This window comes from Drosophila montana, unplaced genomic scaffold (assembly GCF_035044405.1).
Source record: "Drosophila montana isolate Dmon_TW-CO22-7 unplaced genomic scaffold, ASM3504440v1 contig_3747_1, whole genome shotgun sequence".
In the NCBI taxonomy this organism is placed as follows: Eukaryota; Metazoa; Arthropoda; class Insecta; order Diptera; family Drosophilidae; genus Drosophila; species Drosophila montana.
Genome location: NW_026998633.1, coordinates 77,059 through 95,416, shown reverse-complemented (window position 1 = coordinate 95,416; position 18,358 = coordinate 77,059). Strand labels below are relative to the sequence as shown.

The 18,358-nt window shown below is 42.8% G+C and overlaps 3 protein-coding genes across 4 annotated transcripts; 1 reads left to right on the top strand and 2 right to left on the bottom strand.

Moving 5' to 3' along the window:
* Window positions 1-459: 459 nt before the first annotated feature.
* Window positions 460-1,510, bottom strand: LOC135437445 (uncharacterized). Its single transcript, XM_064695372.1, has 4 exons — window positions 1,326-1,510; window positions 962-1,265; window positions 689-910; window positions 460-606 (listed from the first exon to the last, which is right to left on the bottom strand). The coding sequence occupies exons 1-4, from the start codon at window positions 1,485-1,487 to the stop codon at window positions 497-499; spliced, it is 798 nt and encodes a 265-aa protein (XP_064551442.1). The 5' UTR covers window positions 1,488-1,510; the 3' UTR covers window positions 460-496.
* Window positions 1,511-3,350: 1,840 nt separating this feature from the next.
* LOC135437433 (uncharacterized) lies at window positions 3,351-8,658 on the bottom strand. Of its 2 annotated transcripts, none has more exons than XM_064695358.1 (7): window positions 7,428-8,658; window positions 6,593-7,080; window positions 6,281-6,529; window positions 5,165-5,298; window positions 4,347-4,863; window positions 3,578-3,994; window positions 3,351-3,517 (listed from the first exon to the last, which is right to left on the bottom strand). In XM_064695358.1, the coding sequence occupies exons 1-7, from the start codon at window positions 8,605-8,607 to the stop codon at window positions 3,377-3,379; spliced, it is 3,126 nt and encodes a 1,041-aa protein (XP_064551428.1). In that variant the 5' UTR covers window positions 8,608-8,658; the 3' UTR covers window positions 3,351-3,376. The 2 variants fall into 2 exon arrangements, with proteins under 2 accessions (XP_064551428.1, XP_064551429.1); XM_064695359.1 differs by having other exon boundaries at window positions 6,335-6,529.
* Window positions 8,659-8,809: 151 nt separating this feature from the next.
* On the top strand, window positions 8,810-14,071 carry mtRNApol (mitochondrial RNA polymerase). Its single transcript, XM_064695357.1, is given in 7 exon segments — window positions 8,810-9,300; window positions 9,359-9,767; window positions 9,822-9,959; window positions 10,026-10,788; window positions 10,847-11,995; window positions 12,598-13,820; window positions 13,886-14,071. Coding segments are annotated over 7 exon segments (4,164 nt in total). The 5' UTR covers window positions 8,810-8,948; the 3' UTR covers window positions 14,016-14,071.
* Window positions 14,072-18,358: the final 4,287 nt, after the last annotated feature.

Sequence of the window (18,358 nt, the reverse complement as noted above, 5' to 3'; positions counted from 1 at the left end):
TTTATACTGCGTATGCAAAATTGGAAATTAAAAGAAAAAATTGGGGTTTTCACATATTTAAAATACTTTTACGAATTTCTAATTATAGCATTTATTTATGTATAATATATATTATTATATTTGTTATTATTTCTATTATTGAAATTATTAACTGTTATTATTATTAAGGTATTTTTATTGATTTAATCGATTTACGATCCGTTCTTTGTTGTCTGTAAGGCTACGTAATTTATTTGCCGGCAATTTTATGGCAATGCTTTGTTCGTAGAGCCCCATTCAGTAAACCGCTGGCCCATTCATTATTATCAGTTCTAAAATATTTTTATTCGGAATTTCCTGTACACGAGTGTAGAGATAAGTTAACGCTAAGCTAAACTAAATTTATTGCATGGATTTATTTTGAAAAGTACCGCTAAAAAGAACGAAAATTGTCAATGTGGAAAAAGGGTATCAGGTAGTCTCATACGCGGCATGACTTTCGCTTACCTGCTTAAAACTAATTCGCTTGAGATGACCGAAGGCAGCAGCAGAGACTGCGACTGCGGCTGCGGCAGCTGCGACGTCGCTGGTGTTTGTACCAGGCGGACATGGCCAGGTTGACATCGCCTGCATGGCGGGGGGGAGGGTGGTAGGCATGAGGAGTAGAAGGCTTTTGTAATGGTTCAGTAGACACTGGAATTTTACTCACAGCTGTGAGGCAGGTGCAGGTCCAGGTGCGGGTCCGGTTCGTCGTCGGCGGCCGCGGGACTGGGCAGATGCGATTCCAGCTGGGCGAGCAGCTCGCTCAACTCCTGCGCATCCTTGCTGATGCTGCACAGCTCCTCCTGCTGGAAGTCCGGATTGATTTGCTTGCACAGCAATATCTGGCTAATCACATTGCCCAGATTCGAGGGTGCGCTGCGAGCGGGCGCTAAATGGGCGAGGATCAGATTTGTTTATCGGACCAACTATAGCAACTCACCATAGTAGTCGGTCATGTCGTAGGGCACCAGCTGTATGAGCCGATGGCTCTTGATGAGCTCGTGCCGGAACTGCTGCGTCAGCTGGTAGAGCAGCGATAGCTGCAAGCGGCACTCACTGGAGCTGGCCGCCTGGCTAAGCCTGGACTGCGGCGTGATCAGATGCGCCGTCAGCTTGCAGGCGTCCACGCAGCTGCGTCGCAGCCGGCGGATCTTTTCGCGCAGCTCGGGCGAATCGCGCGCTTGGCCAATAAAGATGAGCAGCTCACGGAATTGAGCCACATGGCAGTTGATTTCCATGATGAGCTGCCGAAACGGAAATGAAGTCAGGTAATTATGCAGCTGGCAAAGCAGAAAAGGTTGCACCTTTTGTGGATCCCGCGTGGGCAACAGCAGCTGCGGCAAATAGATGGACAAACGATGCGCGATTATTGTCGAATTCCGTATGGCCAGAGCCGTGCTGCTGGTCACGCCCGCGCCCATCGCTGGCAGCTTCTCGTCATAGTCCCAGCCTCCAACGTGGGCCATGCTTTGATGCCGACTGTGGCTGCTTCTGTTGTGGCATTTGTGCACCGCTCAAAAGTATGCTATAAAAAGTACAAGAGCAGGTTGTCTCTGTGTGTGTGTGTGTGTATGGGTGTGTGTATTTATGCCGCTGTCTTGTGCAAGCAAATTGCGGCCTGTCTCATTACCTTGTGTCAACAAGTCACGGCTGCTAAACAACAGCAAAACAAGAAGCAATTAAGAAATGCTCGACTGTTGAGATACTCTGTAATTAGCAGAGAGGCAGCCTCAGTGGGCCTGCCATGGAGAGCTTCTGAGCAAGATTATCTGGAATCCTCAGACAAAAGAAAGAAAATATAAGTTTACATAAATTTAGCTGATTTTGATAACAGCTAAATAGCATTCGATATAAATTTAAAATTCTGAAAGATAATAACTTAAAACTAAACTTTGTTGCTTTAGCTTGAATGTCACAAACAGCGGCACACAGCCAATATACCCTTTAGTCCATTTGAGACAAGAACACGAAAATAAAATACAAATTGCAGCATTGCTGCAGTTGCCAAATTGTGTTGCATGTTGCAGGCATAATAACCATCTAATGAAACCATAATCACAACTGTTAGATAAATAGGAAGAAGCAGAGCAGAGATGTGCAGACAATTTCCATGAAAAAGAAGCAGAAGCTGTGGATTATGGCGACCAGGAAGGACATGTGACAGTCGTTGAGCTGAGTAGATGAGATTTAAAAATATGTTGAGTTGTTTAAGGATAAAGTAAAGGAGAAAAAGATGAGCTAAAAAAAGTGTTGAGTTGTTTAAGAATAAAGTAAAAGGGAGGAATGAAAAATGTATGTGATTTAAGAGAAAATTGTCTTTACATAAGTATTATATATATATGTGTGTGTGTATGTATGTGTGTGAGTGTGCGTGTGGTCGTGTGTGTGTTAGTGTATGTATGTATGTACATATATACATATGAATGCATGTATGTTTGTTTTCTAAAACCAAACGCAGACCAAGCTTACTTGTCTCTGTACTGCAAATTTAAATAAAACGAATTTCTGCCAAGTGCTCTCCTCCTCGATTCTCAAAAATTTAAGTAGGCCCTGCTGAAATTCGACAAGCAGGGAACGTTGGCTCCAACGGCCGATGGTGGAGCAACTTGAGGCGGTGGAGCAGGAAGAGGAGGAGCGGGTAAGTAGAAATGTATGTACATAGATGTAGATGCATGTATGTATGTATGTATGTATGTATGTATGTATGTATGTATGTACATATGTATGTACATATGTATGTACATATGTATGTATGTATGTATGTATGTATGTATGTATGTATGTATGTATGTATGTATGTATGTATGTATGTATGTATGTATGTATGTATGTATGTATGTATGTATGTATGTATGTATGTATGTATGTATGTATGTATGTATGTATGTATGTATGTATGTATGTATGTATGTATGTATGTATGTATGTATATATGTATGTATGTATGTATGTATGTATGTATGTATGTATGTATGTATGTATGTATGTATGTACATATGTATGTATGTATGTATGTATGTATGTATGTATGTATGTATGTATGTATGTATGTATGTATGTATGTATGTATGTATGTATGTATGTATGTATGTATGTATGTATGTATGTATGTATGTATGTATGTATGTATGTATGTATGTATGAATGTGTGTATGTGTGTATGTATGTATGTGATGTAAAAAAAAAAGATCCATACAATATCGACAATATTCATAGATTATTTATAATACCCAACATAGACTTATCAAAAATCATATTCCCACATTGAAGAAAGCACACAGAGCTCAATAATTGACAAAACCTCGATTTAATTTCTAGCTGTTAGCCGGCTACGAAAATGATATGCGATACGAGTTTATTCATCATCATCTTCGCCTAGAAACGATGTGGTACTATTGGTAGGACTGGGATAATCAATATACAGGTCCACGCTGTCGATGTCAATCATGTCCAGCTCGTCGTAGATGGTCTCATCCGTAATTTCCTTTGTGGGATCCTGCAAAGAAAGCAAGAAAGGTAAGAGCTCTCGTAGGCTTTAAGTACATCCAGCATTTACAACTCGGGCATATTTCCAACACGTGAGGGCATTTATATTGTTGCCCATTTGTAGATTGATCAACGCCAGGTAGCCCCAAATATCTGGCACATGTGAACCAAATGTGGTGCATTGGACAAAGCATTCCATCGCCTTGCTGTACTCGTCCAGCTTGTAGTAGGCCTTGCCCATGAGATAGTTGCTGACCAGGGAGAGCAATTTGCCGACACTGGGATGATGCAGTGCATCAATTGTCAGCTGATATTTGCCCGCCTCAAAGGCCAAATAGGCCAGTCGAAATTTGCTAAGCAAAAAATTATCCCGGCCTGGTGTAGCTTCTCTGTACTGCTGCAAATTGCGCGTATAATATTCGGCGGCACTCTCCATATTGCCGCGATAATACTCCACATTGCCATTTAGCTGAGCATTAAAGCCGACCTACATGAAGTTCGAGGTGGGAGTGTCGATTAGAGCTCTGCAACGAGGCAAGTGAAACGCGTTTCAAATGCTCGAATAATTATAATACTCGAGACTAATACTCAAGACTAAAAATGCTGTTCGAGTTGAAAACAAGTGTTACAATCGAACATGTTCAATCGAACATGCTGCTGCCTCATGCAGTTCGAACTTCGCTTGTCTTTCGGTTGTGTGAATAGTTTATTCAAATGTGATGGAAAGCTCGAGTCCATCGGTTTTCTGCTGAATCGCTTGAGTAACCGAGTTCGATACAAGTGAATTAAACGATGTAGAGCTCGAACAGACGTCTGTCTATGGTTGGACGAAAACTCACCAGCAGTTCCTCCGCACCGCTGCCCTCAAAGCTGAACGTCGTCACCTTAAAGTCCGGATCCAGTTGATTGAGCAATATCTTTAACTGTGTGCCTATCATATAGCTCTCGGCAAGGCTGCACTCGTGCTGCACATCTTCGAATATCACCTGACCGAACTCGTACAGGCCCAAGCGCACAAACATCTTGAAGGATTCGTAGAAAACGTAGCCACGCTGATGCTCAAATGTGGGATACACGTTCAGCGATATGCCCCACAGGCTGTACGGCGCCGAGGAGCTGGTAACACGCGGCTGCTTCAGGTGATCCTCGAAGCGCCAGCGTGCATACGAATGCCCGGGCGCATAATTGAACCGCTTATAATAGCAATAGAGCAGTATCCAGCCATCCAATTGACGATCATTGTCTTGCGCATATTTCGTTATGCTATTCAAGAGGCACTCGTTCGCATTGTCTGATACCAGCGGATCGGGATCTTCCCGTGTGCCCACATAGTCCAGGTAAATGCGTATCCAGCCGCTGTGAAGCCATACATTTTAATTGATAAAGCGTCTAGTTGGAGTTGATCGACTAGCAGATACCCTGTACCCAGCGCCAAGCGTCTGCTACGTTTCAAATGAGAAGTGACACATAGAGAAGAGACAGATAGGTGAGGAGACAGACGGGTAGACAAATGGACAGAGAGGGGGACAAAGAGGCGGACAGACAGACAACTGGACGGACGTGCTAGTTTGGCTCAGTTGGGAGATGCCTTTGTCTAGTACTTTAACAAAATACCCATTTTGTTTGGGTACAGGGTATCTGACTGTCCATCACTTACGCAAAGTAATCGTGCACCACAGATAAAAGTTTTTGTGTCTTAAAGAAGGTTTTGGCTGCCGCGTATTGTCCGCGTTCCATATTTGAGATTAGGTCATAGAACTCAAAGAGACTGGCAAAGGTGTTCGTTCTTTCCTGCAGAGGAAATGAAGCTAAAATAAGTTTTACTCTGTAATAAACTTTAAAAAAAAAATATTTAAGAAAATAGTACATTTTCTAGATACATTTTGTTATTACTGAGTGGGTTTTGGTACTGAAAGAAATTCAAATAAAATAAGCTGAAGAAGGTGACACTTTTATGCTGAAGCTTAAATACCCTCACAGCTATATATATCTGATTTCTGTTTAAATACAATAAACTATTCTTAACAAGAGACCAGCTCAGTTTAAGCTAAATAAAACTTGTAAATATAGAGTTTGCTTAGAACTTCTCGGAAAGAAAATGAGTTGTGCATATAAGAACTTAATTTTTGAATAAGTTTTCCTTTAGGATCTCTATATACTCCAATATTAATAGGAATACAAAAAAACTTAAAACTATTTAAAAAGAAACAGTTATATTTAAAAACAATTTTCTATAGAATCTGTAGGATATAGCTCCAATATTAATAGAATTGATTTTGCTATTAGGATCTTAATTCTTAATTAATACGATTTTAATATAAGGGGCATAGTTTGCTAAAGATGAAATTTAGAACAAAATGCTTAGAAAATTTTCAACAGAAACAGAGCTAATTTTAAAATAATTTTTTCTATAGGATCTATATGATATAGCTCCAATATTAATAGAATTAATTTTCATATAAGGATTTTAATTTGGTCCAGATAAAATTGAACACAGAAAAAGTTGTTTGAAAAAAGTTTTGCTTTTAAAGCTTACTTTCTAAGATAGCTATATGATATAGAGTTTTAATCTGGCCGACTTGGATATAAGCAATTAATTTCTAGTTTGCGTAAAAATGGAAAGAAAGTCAGATCTGTTTGATCATGCTAACAAACCTATTAGATAGATATCGTGTAAGCTAAAGGATAGTTTGTAAATTGTTTGGGATAACTATAAATGGTCTCAAAATGTTGGTTCGTGTATAAAGTGTGAATATGATTTATGATGCTTAACTGCACGAGATACGAATAGCTTATCTTTAAAGTGCCCAATCATCCAGCCAATCACCTTTTCGTAAAAATTATTGGCCATACGTTTGTCGCCGACGGCGTTCATGATTTTGATGGCGTTCATGTGATCGATGAGATTGTCGTTTCGCTCCTGTTTGTCGAGCACAAGCTCATCTAGGCCCTCCACCTCGATCTTCTCGAGCAGATTGTGTACCCGTTGCTCCAGCTCGTTATAGGCAACGGCGCACAAATTCTATAGGATTGAGTTAAACTGTATATATAATGGGAATTTTTAGGTATTTGAGGATGGACTAACTGCAAACTCAATGCTGGTGCTCGTGCGTACGCGCATATTGAAGTCACAGCCGACGACCTTGAGCAATATGTTGGTCAGATTCTGCAGGGCACAGCAGAAATGATTCCGCTTGTCCTCGATGCTATGCACATTCTTGTCGACTATATAGCGTATCGTGTCCCGCATGAATACATCCAGACGCGTATAGGCGTCCCGCTGAATTTTACTGAGCGGCAACGGCGCCGGGCTCTGCAGCGCGCTTTTGCAGTAGAGCAAACGATTCTGACTAATGAAGGATTCGCGAAACACCTTCAGCTCCTCGTACACCTGATCCAGCGGTGCCAGCAGGCATATTTTTATTATGGCAAATGTCGGCGATTCGGCATCTTGTTGAGTACTTGGCCGACTCGTATCACGGAGATTGGACGCTGTGCTCGGCAGCTTGATGTAAGGCATCTTCTTCTTGGCGCCCATATAATTCAGCTCCACAGCGAAGCGAATCGTTTGCACTGCAAGGAAACAGGTTTATATTAATAGAAACGCAGTTAAACGACCATCAGATACCCTAGACAAAGTTTAACTACAAAAACGCACTTCTCTTTCTCTGTTTTTTTTTTAAACTTTTGCTTACAAAATGTAGAATTTAAATTTTCCGGGCTTAAATGTGGTATTTAACTGAGTGCATATACCAAAAATATACCGATGAAGATATCAAAAAATCAATCGATATTCATCGATAGATAAGAGTACCTACTCTGATACAGACGAATATGGTTCCTAGCACAGATTAAGAATTTGATCTTTGCAGTTTATTTTAAATATCAGAATATGGATTAAGAATTGGATTGGTACCTACCGCCGGGAAAGCAGAATATGGCCGGATCTAGTATACCCGAGAAAATAATCATATTGCCCGTTGTTTTGACCATTTTTTTGCCAACTTTTTTCTCAGTTGTGCCCACATTCCAGACATCGACAGCAATAACATATCGCCGCCAGGCGATCGTGCTGTACAATAAATCCGACATGCTCTTTGTGAGTATAAATCGATGGAAGGTGTTGCAGACCAAGGCCGTGTCGAGGGTCGGATCGATCAGACCAAAATCGATGTCCATATAGTCCGAGCGCAGTAGATGCTCGAAGAGCTTATGCATATGCACCTCCATGCTGGACTTGAGGCCCGTGCAGGCGCTATCCGGCACGCTGTTCCGAAAGTATTCGAATACATGATGATTATCCTGGTTCTCAATGATCGATTCGGTGAACTTATTGAAGCTGCACCAGGGTATCACATGGTATTCGTTGCGATCGACGGGCAGCAGCGACCGAAAGCTGAGCTGCACATTTAGGGTATCCAGATCGAGCGTATACTCTTCCTTCAGATTGTAAATGGACTCGAATGTGACGAACGCAATGTTGGTGAAGGTCAACTCCTTGGCAATGGGCACCAGCGTGTACAGATGCCATTCGGTGTTGATGGTGCGGCGCAGTTCAATGGGACAATCGGGCACCGGATAGAGATAGAGCTCCTCGCGCAGCATGCAGCGATGATGACCGAATAGCTTGATTATATCGAGATAGCCCACACTGAGCAGCACCAGCTCGCCTTTGGTTTCGTGAAAACTGAGTTCGGCATCGATATCTGTATTTTGCTCAATTTGATCAATTAGCGTGGACAGCAAGTCGGACGCTTCTGTCTCCAATTCCATCTCCTCCGTCTCAAAATAGGACGGCTCTTCGCTCTTGCGCATATATAGCTTTATCAGCAAGGGATTATCGGCTGCATGATTGATCCGATCGAGATTATCCTGTTGGAATACCAACGTGTATGTGGGCTTCTGCTTGAACTCATCCTGTACTATAATCCCTTCGGTATTGTAATGCTCCACACACTTGATAATTAGGCTGCCGCCTTGATCCAAGTGTATTTCCAGTGGATCAGTTACGTTGGGCGGTATTCCGATATGGGCCAGCTGTATGTATAGAAATATATTTGGCGGCAGCGGCTCTTTGTCTTTGCCCATCTTTTGCGGCATTTTTGTGAATTCTAACAAATACGTATATATAATTATTTTAATACTTAACGTTAAAATCAATGATTGGCAAATTCAAAAATTCGAATTTCCCATTTGCGCAAGTTGGCAGGCTGGCCAAAGAAAACAAACTATCGATTAGATCATTTGAGCAGCTGTTAGTGCAGCCCTCGCAGGCACAAATGCACTATCGATACTATCGCTTGAACAGCTGTTAACGCAGCCCTGTCTGGCCCCAACACGTGAAACGCGCAATGGACAACAAAATATTATGCAAGCAGGGGACATTTTTGTGTGAAAATTAAATAAATTTCGTAATCAAACGTTGCAATTGCATAGTCAAAATGTATCGTTTGTTGGGCGGCAATCGTGCCACAGCCATGCAACGGATGCTGCGGCTGCCAACGCCTGCCTCAACAAACAGTAGCTGCTGCAGCTGCGGCAACGTCGGCGCCGCTGCGCACAATTTAACACAATATCAGCAATATTATCAGATGCTCTATCGCGCAGCGCCGGCAAGTAAGTAAATGAGTTTGCTGACTAAAAAGTGCAGCAAATTAATAATTATTCTTCTGACAGCAACAACTGCCGCACGCACACAGTCCACCACGCCCACACAGACAGACGCCCTGGCGGTGGCCAAGAAGAAACGTTTGCGCAAACCGCGCTACGCCAAATATGTGGAGCTCCTGGAGGGTATGCAACATAAAAAACTTAGCAAATTCACATTATGTATAACTAATTAACACAACAGTTACCGAACTGACTGCCAGCGAGCGCAAATCACGCGTGAAACGCTTGAAATCAAAGAAATTGGCGGAATTCATACAGAAAACGCAAATGCAAATCTTGGAGAAGCGCGCGCGGGATGAGCGACGCGCTGTGAAGAAGGGTAAGCCGAGCAGCGAGGAGGCCGCACAGCGACAGCCGGCTGAGTATCAAAAAATCGATTTTGATGCACTCGATAGCTCCATACTGGAGGCGGGCATGTACGATGACAAGCCGCTGATATTCTTTGGCAAAGAGACATACACCAAACAGTTTATTGCCAATCCGGCGGAGGTGCATAAGATACTGAAAAGCTTTCACAATTATCGTGACATCATTGAGGGCATGGAGAATGAGCGACAGGATCATGCCGAGACGCATTTGTCGAGCTTTAGGTACGTAGCTGCCTCCAGTTGTAGAAAGCATTTATTTACTTTAATTCATTTCAGTGTAAATGCACCTAAGCACGCAGCTGATCCCTTTGAAACAATTGAGCCATATATCGATGTACAGGAGTCGCATAAGGCGACCATGCCTGCCATCAGCCGGCCCCAGTCTAATGCCGTGACAGCCAAGTCCAAGAAACGGTTTGTTTTACATTGCACGTCCAATCTGCAAGCGCATTTAATTACCTACTTCTTTTTCTCCATTAGCTTCAAGTCCAAGGTGCATGTAACTGAGGAGCAGGAGCGTCAGGCCAAGCATCGTGCGCTGATCATCAATTTAACCACATATCTGAATGTGTGCGTCTCGGCCAATATGCTGAGCCGTGCGCTCTCCACGATCTTCGCCTATCGCAGTCGCGCCAGGAAGAGCAATGCGCAGCAGCAGAAACAAGCCAGCAGCATCATCACCATCGATTTGTACAACATTCTGTTGCATGGCTATGCGGGCAAGGGTTCCTTTGATCGCTGCCAGGAGCTATTCAAGTTGATCCATGAGGATGGCCTCGAGTTCAACGAACAAACATATGCGGCCGTATTCGAGTGCCTGGGTCGCGTGGAACCAGATGCACAGAATCAGCAATTAATTGAGCAGTACATAGCCCAGGCGGAACAGCAGGGTTATATATTAGATCAAATCATGGATCGAGCTAAATTTATATCGGATCAGCGCGACATAGCACTGGATGCCATTCGGCGTGTGCGCGCGAACTTTACGCCGGTTTATGTGCCGCCCCAGCTGGGCTACGATAACGAGCTGCTCAATGAGCTCAACGCAAAGGTGCTGCCCGTGGGCGCGGAGACAACGGCTGCAGCTCCGGAGGAGGATTGTGTTATGATGAGGTCGAAGCGTGGCTTTAGCAAAGCACAGCTGGAACAGATGGCACGCGAGCAGCTGCAAGTGGAGTTGGATGGCTGCATTACCATCAAATCCATTGAGAATTCCAAGGAGTTTGCCAATGCCGAGTATTGCGTAAGTCCCTGCCCTTAGTTTGAGTAGAAAACATTTATAATGCTTCCTTCTTTCGCAGCGTGGAAAACTGAAAGAGCTGGAACAAAACTGGCGCAAACAAATCTCCGCCGCGATTGTGCGCGATCTGAATACGTTGCGGGCTCAGGTGAGATTCAAGCCGCACGGCTATATGAACTACTACACGTACCTGAAGGTGCTCGACACGAATCACTTTGCGGACATACTCATCAAGGAGTTGTACAAGCTAGCCGAGGGCTCGGAAACCTTTAGTCCCACCGTGGGTCAGCTGTACAGGGAGTTGGGCCAAAGGGTGCAGCAATGCTATCAAATCGAGCTGAAGAAACACAATGGCACGCTGGAGAAGATCGGCGATATCTACAGCGATTATTGTGATCTGTGGGCCAGTGGACACAACGAGGACAATACGCGCCAAATGTGGCAGCGACTAGTGCACGCCCAGCGACACAGTGGACCCTCCATGGATATGCCCGAGGTGCCGTGGCCCACCAATGTGCTCGCCGGCGTGGGTCGTTTCCTATACAACATACTGATGCGCGACATTAAGATCGATGCGCACATCATGCGCCAGAAGAGCAAGACAACGAAGACAACGGCGACGACAACGGCACCGAATCTGCTGCCCGCCTTCTATACGCTGTTCCGCAATCAGGGCCGGCTGGTCAAGGAGGAGGTTAAGCCGCATCCGGTGCTGTCGCGTCTGTTGCGCGCCTCCCGCCAGCAGACGCTCACCTTTGACTCGAATCTGGTGCCCATGCTGTGCCCGCCCCAGCCCTGGAGTACACCCCAAAACGGCGGCTATTTGCTGAACAAATCGGAGCTCATCCGACTGCCGCATCAGGCTGTGCAGCAATGGGAGCGCATACGTGCAGCCAATCCGCAGCATCTCTATCCGGCGCTCGATTCACTCAATCAGCTGGCCAGCGTGCCGTGGCGCGTCAATACCCAGCTGCTGGATGTGATCATTGAGGTCTTCCAGAAGGGCGGCGATGCCAAATTGGATGTCCCACAGCCGCCCAGCTCCTTGCCGCCGCTGCCTACGTTGCCGACGGGCGAGAAGGCTGGCAGCGGCGTCTCGCCAGCGGAACGTGCCAAACAGTTTCGGGATAAGCTCGGCCATCGACGCAGACAGGCCGAAATGTACAGCTTGTGGTGTGATGCTCTCTATCGCCTGTCGCTGGCGCAGCACGTAAGTAGACATAGATAAATGTAAGCAAAACCAGGTTCCAGGCAGTGATGGAAAACTTGGAAAATTTGCAGCCAAAGTTTGTGTGCCAAAAGATAAAATTAAGTCCTTTTGCCTTTTAACTTGATTTCAAGGGTGGAAGGGGTGAAAGGGTGGTTTGTTCGACAAATGCTTTATAATACCTTGCATGATCCGAAATAATCGCAATATTATTTTCAAAATTGGCACAAAATAGCCCAATCCTTTCTTTATAAAGGTGGTTTGGTTCTGTTTTAGTTTCAAGTGTGTCTGCTTTAGTTTTGATTGCGTGTGTGCTTTAGTTTAAGGTTCGCTGCATGTTAAAAAGAAAGATGATAGAGAAAAGAGGGATGCAGCAATGCTATCAAATCGAGCAGAAGAAACACAGTAGCACGCTGGACAAGATCGGCGATATAAACAGCAATTATTGTGATCTGTGGGCCAGTGGACACACCGAGGACAAGAGCTTCTGTTTTAGTTTCGCGTGTTTGTTTGGGTGTGTGCTTTAGTTTAAGGTTCGCTGCATGGTTGAAAGAAGATATGGAATTCCGGACTTAAGCCCTTTCTAATCGCATCTTATATAACAGTACCGCGACAAGGTCTTCTGGCTGCCGCATAACATGGACTTTCGTGGACGCGTTTATCCCGTGCCGCCGCATCTGAATCATTTGGGCTCGGATCTGGCGCGTTCGATGCTTATTTTCGATCAGGCACAACCGCTGGGCGTGGATGGTTTTAGCTGGCTAAAGCTGCACTGCATCAATTTGACGGGCACAAAGAAGCGGGATTCAGTGCGCGAGCGTCTACTCTACGCCGAGGAGATAATGCCGGAGATCTTGGATTCGGCGGATAATCCGCTCACGGGTCGCATGTGGTGGGCCAAATCGGATGAACCGTGGCAGACGCTCGCCTGCTGCATGGAGATAGCCAAGGTGCAGCGTTCTCCCGATCCTGCTGCCTATCTGAGTCGCTTTCCCATCCACCAGGATGGCTCCTGCAATGGGCTGCAGCATTATGCGGCGCTGGGTCGTGATGAGGCTGGCGCCTGCAGCGTTAACCTGGCGCCCTCGGCCATACCGCAGGATGTGTACAGCGCTGTGGCGGCCCTGGTGGAGCGCTCACGCAAAACGGATGCACAGAACGGACTGCATGTGGCCCAGGCGCTGGAGGGTTTCGTGCGGCGCAAGGTGATCAAACAGACGGTGATGACCACCGTTTACGGCGTCACACGGTACGGTGCACGGCTGCAGATAGCGCGTCAGCTGAAGGATATCGATGACTTTCCCAAGGACTGGGTGTGGCCGGCCTCCACATATTTGACCACCAAAACGTTTGAGAGCCTGCGCGAAATGTTCACCTCGACGCGCGAGATTCAAGACTGGTTCACGGAATGTGCGCGTCTCATAGCGGGCGTTTGCAGTCAGAATGTGGAGTGGGTGACACCGTTGGGTCTGCCCGTGGTGCAGCCGTACAATCGGCAGGAGCTGAAGCCTGTGGCGCGCCATGGCCTGCGCGTGTTGCCCAATATGCCCATGGATATGTACGAGCGACCGAACATTCTGAAGCAAAAGAACGCCTTTCCGCCCAACTTCATACACTCGCTGGACTCGTCGCACATGATGCTCACCTCGCTGCACTGCGAACGGCAGGGCATCACCTTTGTCTCCGTGCACGACTGCTTCTGGACGCATGCGTGCACGGTGCCGGAGCTTAATCGCGCCTGTCGCGAACAGTTTGTCGCCCTGCACTCGCAGCCGATACTCGAGCAGCTGTCGGAGTTTATGCGGCACACCTACAGCTTTCGGGACAAGTGAGTAGGATGCAGTGACTCCCCCAATTAGCTTCCATTCAACCACATTTTCTCTTGCCTTGCAGCGACTTTACCAACGATGGCTCCGTGGAGGATCTGTCCAAGCGTCAGTTGAATCGCACTTTGCGCCAGCTGCCACAAAAAGGTGACTTTGATCTGCGCAACGTTCTCGACTCGGTCTATTTCTTCAGCTAATTCGATTAACTTTAAAAAAAATGGTGCCTAACTGAAGTACTTTAGTCATTTCTTTAAAACTTTGTTAAATTCGTTGAACAATTCGATGCTTTTAAAACCAAAAATGAAAATCCTTAAAAAACAAAACTAGAAGAAAGATCGGCAGCAAATGTGATTTTGTAAGAGTTTACACATAAAACACTTAATATTATATTTATTAATATTATACTATATTAAATGCCTATTTAAATAGTTACGAATATTGGCATTTCACATTTGAAATAGTATTCATAGAACCGAAACATTATTTATGAAATGCCACCCAAAATGAAACTAAAAATTGGCTGCTTTGTAAATTTTACAAAAGTTTTTAATTTTGTTAAAGTACCCCTAGCTTATAATATTTGCGATTTTTAGAAACTGTTAGTTTCTTATGTCGAATATTTTATTCAAAAACAGGATCTATAAATTTTACAACAATTTCTTTGACTAAGATTAATAGTTCTACGACTGATCCGTAATATCCAATATCCATTTTCATAAGAAAAACTAACTGATGCTTAAAATCGCAATGTTTATAAAATATCAAAAATTTGCCAGTCAACATAATGGGTATATGAGGCTTAAAAGTTGAATAACGCGGTGCAGCTTATCAATAAATTGTTATACAAAAATTATACAACAAAATGTGATTCTTATGTCAAAAAATTGTTTTGCTCCTGCAGAAATTATAAACCATTTTTGATTTTATTATATCGTGCATTTTAACGAAGGATATTTTGTCTTCGACACACTAAATTTAGCTCTATTTTCAACCCTTTTGGGGCTTAGTTTACAAATAATGAGCATTCTTCAAACCTAAAAACGATCAACTTTGATTTGAAATAGTATTAAGAACTATGTAAAAATCATCTCAAATGTATTTGGGTCCTTTACAAAACCCTAAACTGCTTTTAACTCAAAGTAATAACAACTGAAACTTAAAAGCAAAGTTTAATGCTGAATGCATTTCGCTCTCTTAACAGTTCTGCATTAACATTTTCTGTTAAGAATTGCAACTTTCACTCAAAACGAAAGACTCTCACTCAATGTTTAAGCACCACCCCATATTCAGTTTTATCTCTTGCAGGCACGTTTAACATTTCTGTTAAAAATTGCACCTTTCACTCAAATTGAACGACTCTCACTTAACAGTTGAGCACCACCCCATGTCCACTTTTCCTATTTGCATGGGGCTGCTGCGCTGCTGCTGCCGTTGTTGTTTTTGTTGTCGCTGCGTTCGCTGCTGCCGGCGACAGTCGCTGTGTCGGCATTTTCTTCTTCGTTGTTCGCTCGTGTGCGAGTCGCTCGCTGCTCTGCTTTGGCTCTGCCCGCTTGCTCGCGGTCGGTGGTCTCAGTTTGAAAAGTTCATGCGGCGCGTTAAGAACGTAACGGTTTCCACGAAGCGGTCAGTGAATAGCGTTAATTCGCAATTTTAAGAAGTGTTAACATTCGGCAAACGCATCTTTAATTGTTTGTAATTTTTGCATTTTTGCGTCTCTGCTTTATTTGGTAATTTCTTTAATTTTAACTGTGCTTTGTGCGACGGCGAATTGCGGCAATTGCTGCTGTTGCTGCGTGGACGCGACATAAAGAAGGTAACAAAAATAAAATAAATACAAAAAAAAAAAAAACAGCTGCTAAACTTTTTATCGCGTATCTCGCACAGACACGTTGCCCGGCCTCAGCTGCTGCTGCGGCGGCACTGGCAAAATGCAGTGCAAATAAATTTTTAGCGATTCGAAATTCGAAAATAAAAGCACAACATGTAAAATGCAAAATAAGAACAAAAAAAAAACGACAAAATCTCAATTGTTTATTTTGCTTTATTTTGTTTACGCTGCATTTTGTTGCGGCTGTTTTTTTGTATCTTTGTGTGTGTCTTAATTGTGCACAATTTGCGCAAAATGCATAACGAAAAAGAAGAAGAAGAAGAAGAAAATAACAACACGTACTCTTATCAGCGACTCAGCCTACTATCAAAAGCTCGTATCATACGGCGCGTATCATATTACAGTTAATTGAATTATAAAACATGCGCCATGCAAATTGCGCTGCAGCAGCCCGCAGTAGCCACAACAGAAGTTGCTAAATGTCTCCCAAGTGGGTGGACGTCTGTGTGTGTGTGAGATAAAAACCACATGCACCTCAGTTACAATGTGTGCGTGTGTGTGTGGCTTGGTAATTGGGGCAATGTTTGTGGCCGTTTATCTGCAACGAGCCGTGCAGCAGACGTCGACGTCGTCGTCGTCTCGTCTCTCTGCCTGATAAGTGGCCACAATTTAATGCATTGACATTTGATTGAATGCTCAAATTGTTTTATTGACGCTCTTTGGCAAACTGATTCAATTACCATGACGCACAGCCAGCCCGGCGTATACGTAATGCGTGTGCTTGTGGATTTTGGTAAAAGTTCTCGCCGTCGTCGTTAAAGTTTACTCCAAAGACCTTAACTCCGGTTACAATCAGTTTTCCTCGGTTTTGTTGGGTTTGTTTTTTTTTTCTGCTGTTAATTACTGTTTATTTATTTACTTTGTTTTATTTATAATTTCTCTATTAAAACGTTCGCGTTTGCTTTATACTAGTTTATTGCTTCGCTGGGCTTGAGGCGAATGAAACAAAGTAAACATCTCGTAAAGTTTATTATCCGTTTATTGTGCTACCCTTCACTATTTGACTGGCTACTGAAAAATGGGCTACTCCATAGATAAAAGCGCCTTGAGAGACAGAAAGCTTAAAAGGATTACCTTATCTGTATAGTGTAATAATGCACTGAAGAAAAATTCAATTCCAATTTGTATATAAATAACGAATTTATTTGTAGCTCCATTTGGGTAATCTATTCATAAAGCTTCAAGAACAAAGCTTGTAGCTAAGTTATGCCTGTTAGAATATATATCCAATAACTTAAGCTAGGCCAAATTAACTGTTCTGCAAAACGAATACCTATCTCTCGTAAAACGAGTCCATGTCATTTAAAATCATTTAAGATCGAATCTATTTACGCATAAATTTTGATGCATTGTTGACCAATTTTTTATTGACAATATCACGTTTCGAATCCCAATTCCGATTTATACGAATCTAAGTGTGAATTATTCAATTCATTAATATTTCAATTTATTTAAAACTTTGAAAAATACTATAAGCAACAAAAATGTAAAAAGAAATTTTATAAAAAGGAGAAAGAAAGGATTCTTTGGCACGCCGAAGATTTAATAACCTTTTAGACATTTGCCCTACGGGCTTGCAGATATGTGAGACAAGAGTATGATGAAAATATTTTGAGCCCCAGGTTATCTTGCTACACAAAAGGCAATTTTTGACCGATTCTTCCTATAGTTATGGTAGTGGGATATTGTAAAGATTTTGCTCATATGTAAGCAACGAAGTTTCACAATTAAATTCCGGGTTTTGTCAACATATCTTGACAAACAAAAAAGTTGTTGATACAAGAACCTATTTTGCGTCCGATCGTTCCTATGGCAACTATATGATATAGTGGTCCGATCCGTCCCGTTTCGACATGCATACTGCCTGCCAGAAAGAGGGGTACGGACAGACATGACTATATCAACGCTTCTGTTGATGCTGATCTAGAATATATGTATATACTTAATGGGGTCAGAAATGTCTCTTTCTTTGTGTTACACATTTCATGACAAAATTATAATACGCTCTATAGAGGGGTATAAATAGCATATATAGTATTTATAATGTAAATTTATATTCTGGTATCGAGATTTCAATTTGTAACGATTTTTGAGATATTTTGTACCTGTCTTAAAAATTACGTGAAATAGAAATAGCTAAACTAAGGCAAATTCTGTTGAATTATAGACAGATTTTTTTTAATGTAAATAGCTAAAGCTAAAATTAAATATAAATATTAAATATAAATGAAGCTTAAGAATTTATTGCCACTGCCAAAAATAACAAACTCATTTTAAAAATCTTTAAAACAAAATGCAGAATATATTATTTTCTGCACTTAATATCGAGTTGATAGAATTCAGATTTTTTTTCATATATTTTTTTCCATTTTCTAAATATGCTGATTACAAATTAAGCATTAAAGCTGTAGAACAGAATTTTGGAGATTACGGAGAAATTCCCCGTTGACAAGAACAAAAGAAAACAAGTAAGAGGTTCTAATCGGGAGCTCCCGACTAGAGGATACCCTGAACCCTCTTCTTCCGACAGGCGATAGGTATAAAATGAAAGATACTTGATATATATATTTACTATTCTAGAAGCTACATTTCAAGTTTGGTGACTCTAGCTCATATTATTTGCCAAAATTGCTCAAAAAACAGGTTTTCAAT

Bases quoted from the DNA above. Each gene is read 5' to 3' on its own strand.
- LOC135437445 (XM_064695372.1), bottom strand. From the start codon at position 1,487: ATGGCCCACGTTGGAGGCTGGGACTATGACGAGAAGCTGCCAGCGATG. The intron at 911-961 runs GTGAGTTGCTAT...TCGCCCATTTAG, and splicing joins CGACATGACCGACTACTATG to CGCCCGCTCGCAGCGCACCC. The intron at 607-688 runs GTGAGTAAAATT...CCCGCCATGCAG, and splicing joins CCTGCACCTGCCTCACAGCT to GCGATGTCAACCTGGCCATG.
- LOC135437433 (XM_064695358.1), bottom strand. From the start codon at position 8,607: ATGCCGCAAAAGATGGGCAAAGACAAAGAGCCGCTGCCGCCAAATATA. The intron at 4,864-5,164 runs GTAAGTGATGGA...ATGGCTTCACAG, and splicing joins GTGGTGCACGATTACTTTGC to CGGCTGGATACGCATTTACC. The intron at 3,995-4,346 runs GTGAGTTTTCGT...AACTTCATGTAG, and splicing joins GCGGTGCGGAGGAACTGCTG to GTCGGCTTTAATGCTCAGCT.